The following is a 2218-nucleotide window of genomic DNA, read 5'->3' as shown; positions in this document are numbered from 1 at the left end:
CAGGACATGCAGTTCCTGTTGCTATAGCAGGACATGCAGTTCCTGTTGCTACAGCAGGACATACAGTTCCTGTTGCTATAGCAGGACATACAGTTCATGTTGCTACAGTAGGACATACAGTTCCTGTTGCTATAGCAGGACATACAGTTCCTGTTGCTACAGTAGAACATACAGTTCCTGTTGCTACAGCAGGACATACAGTTCCTGTTGCTATAGCAGGACATACAGTTCTTGTTGCCATAGCAGGACATGCAGTTCCTGGTGCTACAGTAGAACATACAGTTCCTGTTGCTACAGCACAAGATACAGTTCCTGTTGCTATAGCAGGACATACAGTTCCTGTTGCTACAGCAGGACATACAGTTCCTGGTGCTACAGTAGAACATACATTTCCTGTTGCTACAGTAGAACATACAGTTCTTGTTCAAAGTAGTCCTGTAATTGTGCTTCTATTCTAGCACATTTCTGATTATATATTTTAATAAAATAATATGTTTATTTCTGATTATATATTTTAATAAAATAATATGTTTATTTCTGATTATATATTTTAATAAAATAATATGTTTATTTCTGATTATATATTTTAATAAAATAATATGTTTATATCTGATTATATATTTTAATAAAATAATGTTTATATCTGATTATATATTTTAATAAAATAATATGTTTATATCTGATTATATATATTTTAATAAAATAACATGTTTATTTCTGATTATATATTTTAATAAAATAATATGTTTATATCTATAAGTCCAGTAGATCCATTCTTTTATTTTTTACACAAACAGAATCTTTGTAAATTTAACTTGAATGGTGAGATTGTCTGTATTAAGTTCTTCATCTGATATTTCAGGAAAAGTAGTAGCAGGTTATGTGATAAGACAAAATGGAAGTTGGGAACGTATTGGGAAACATGACCCGTTAAAACCACAGGCGAGTTCTACAATAAAAGTATTATAACTGGCTTTTCAAACATAAAATGATCATGTAATATTATGAATTTCACACTTTAGTTATATGAATACTGTACTAACTTAGCATGTAAATAGTAAATGTAAAGTATAAGAATGTACGCAAGTATGAAATAAATGTAAAAAAAAGTTATTAGAAAGTAAAAAACAAGGTAAACCTTTTATCTTCATAGGTAATTCCAAAATAACTATATCAGTTCATGAATGCCTTGCATCAAAAATCTAGGACTAATTACATTTTTAAAACTGTTATTCACGAATAAAGATATCTCGATGACACTGTCAGTAGGTAATTCCAAAATAACTATATCAGTTCATGAATGCCTTGCATCAAAAATCTAGGACTAATTACATTTTTAAAACTGTTATTCACGAATAAAGATATCTCGATGACACTGTCAGTAGGTAATTCCAAAATAACTATATCAGTTCATGAATGCCTTGCATCAAAAATCTAGGACTAATTACATTTTTAAAACTGTTATTCACGAATAAAGATATCTCGATGACACTGTCAGTAGGTAATTCCAAAATAACTATATCAGTTCATGAATGCCTTGCATCAAAAATCTAGGACTAATTACATTTTTAAAACTGTTATTCACGAATAAAGATATCTCGATGACACTGTCAGTATGAGTGATTTGTTGTTTTTAACTTTCAACAAAACGTTTTCTGGTGATGTCATGTTTAAAGAAATCATAATTAATAATAGAATATTCTTTTTTCAGATGTTTTACCCCGTCAATAAAGACATGTCTATTTTTCAAGGAGATATTGTAGTAAGTAACTCGGTGTTTTTGTAAGTTATTTTAATTCGGTTATTAAAAGTGGTAAGTCTAGGCTTGTAATGCTAAAATCCGGGATTCAGTTCACCGTGGTGCAGATAGGTCAATGTGGCTTTGCTATAAACAACAAACAAACAGCTCTTAAAAATTTAGAAAACAATCTTAAATATATATGTGAGACCATTTATCATTATATGTAGAAAATATTTGATTAATGATTGTTATCTTCATATCACATGTCATCAGAATAAGCTTGTAGTCCAGAAGTTCTCATTTTAAAACAATCTAAGAAAAAAAACATCTCGTATCTTAGATTGTTTTTCTGGTGATATTTTGTAAACAGATTAATTTTAGTTTATATGACGTTAAGATGTCGTCTCAGTGTATAAATACACAGATACAAAACATAATAATGTATTTAATCATTTTGAATGTAGAACTTAATACAGA

General features: G+C 29.3%; 1 protein-coding gene across 1 annotated transcript in view; it reads left to right on the top strand.

Moving 5' to 3' along the window:
* LOC106476744 (peptidylglycine alpha-hydroxylating monooxygenase-like) overlaps positions 1 to 2218 on the top strand; it is a gene marked incomplete at its 5' end in the record, with an annotated part of 10321 nt that overhangs the window by 3733 nt on the left and 4370 nt on the right. The window contains 2 exons of the mRNA XM_022380521.1: positions 863 to 942; positions 1712 to 1762. Coding sequence (XP_022236229.1) covers positions 863 to 942; positions 1712 to 1762 — 131 coding nt within the window. The remainder of the gene's footprint in view (positions 1 to 862; positions 943 to 1711; positions 1763 to 2218) is intronic.

This window comes from Limulus polyphemus, unplaced genomic scaffold (assembly GCF_000517525.1).
Source record: "Limulus polyphemus unplaced genomic scaffold, Limulus_polyphemus-2.1.2 Scaffold11424, whole genome shotgun sequence".
Classification (NCBI taxonomy): Eukaryota; Metazoa; Arthropoda; class Merostomata; order Xiphosura; family Limulidae; genus Limulus; species Limulus polyphemus.
Note: the sequence above shows the minus strand (reverse complement) of the source record. Positions and strands in the feature narration are given on the sequence as shown.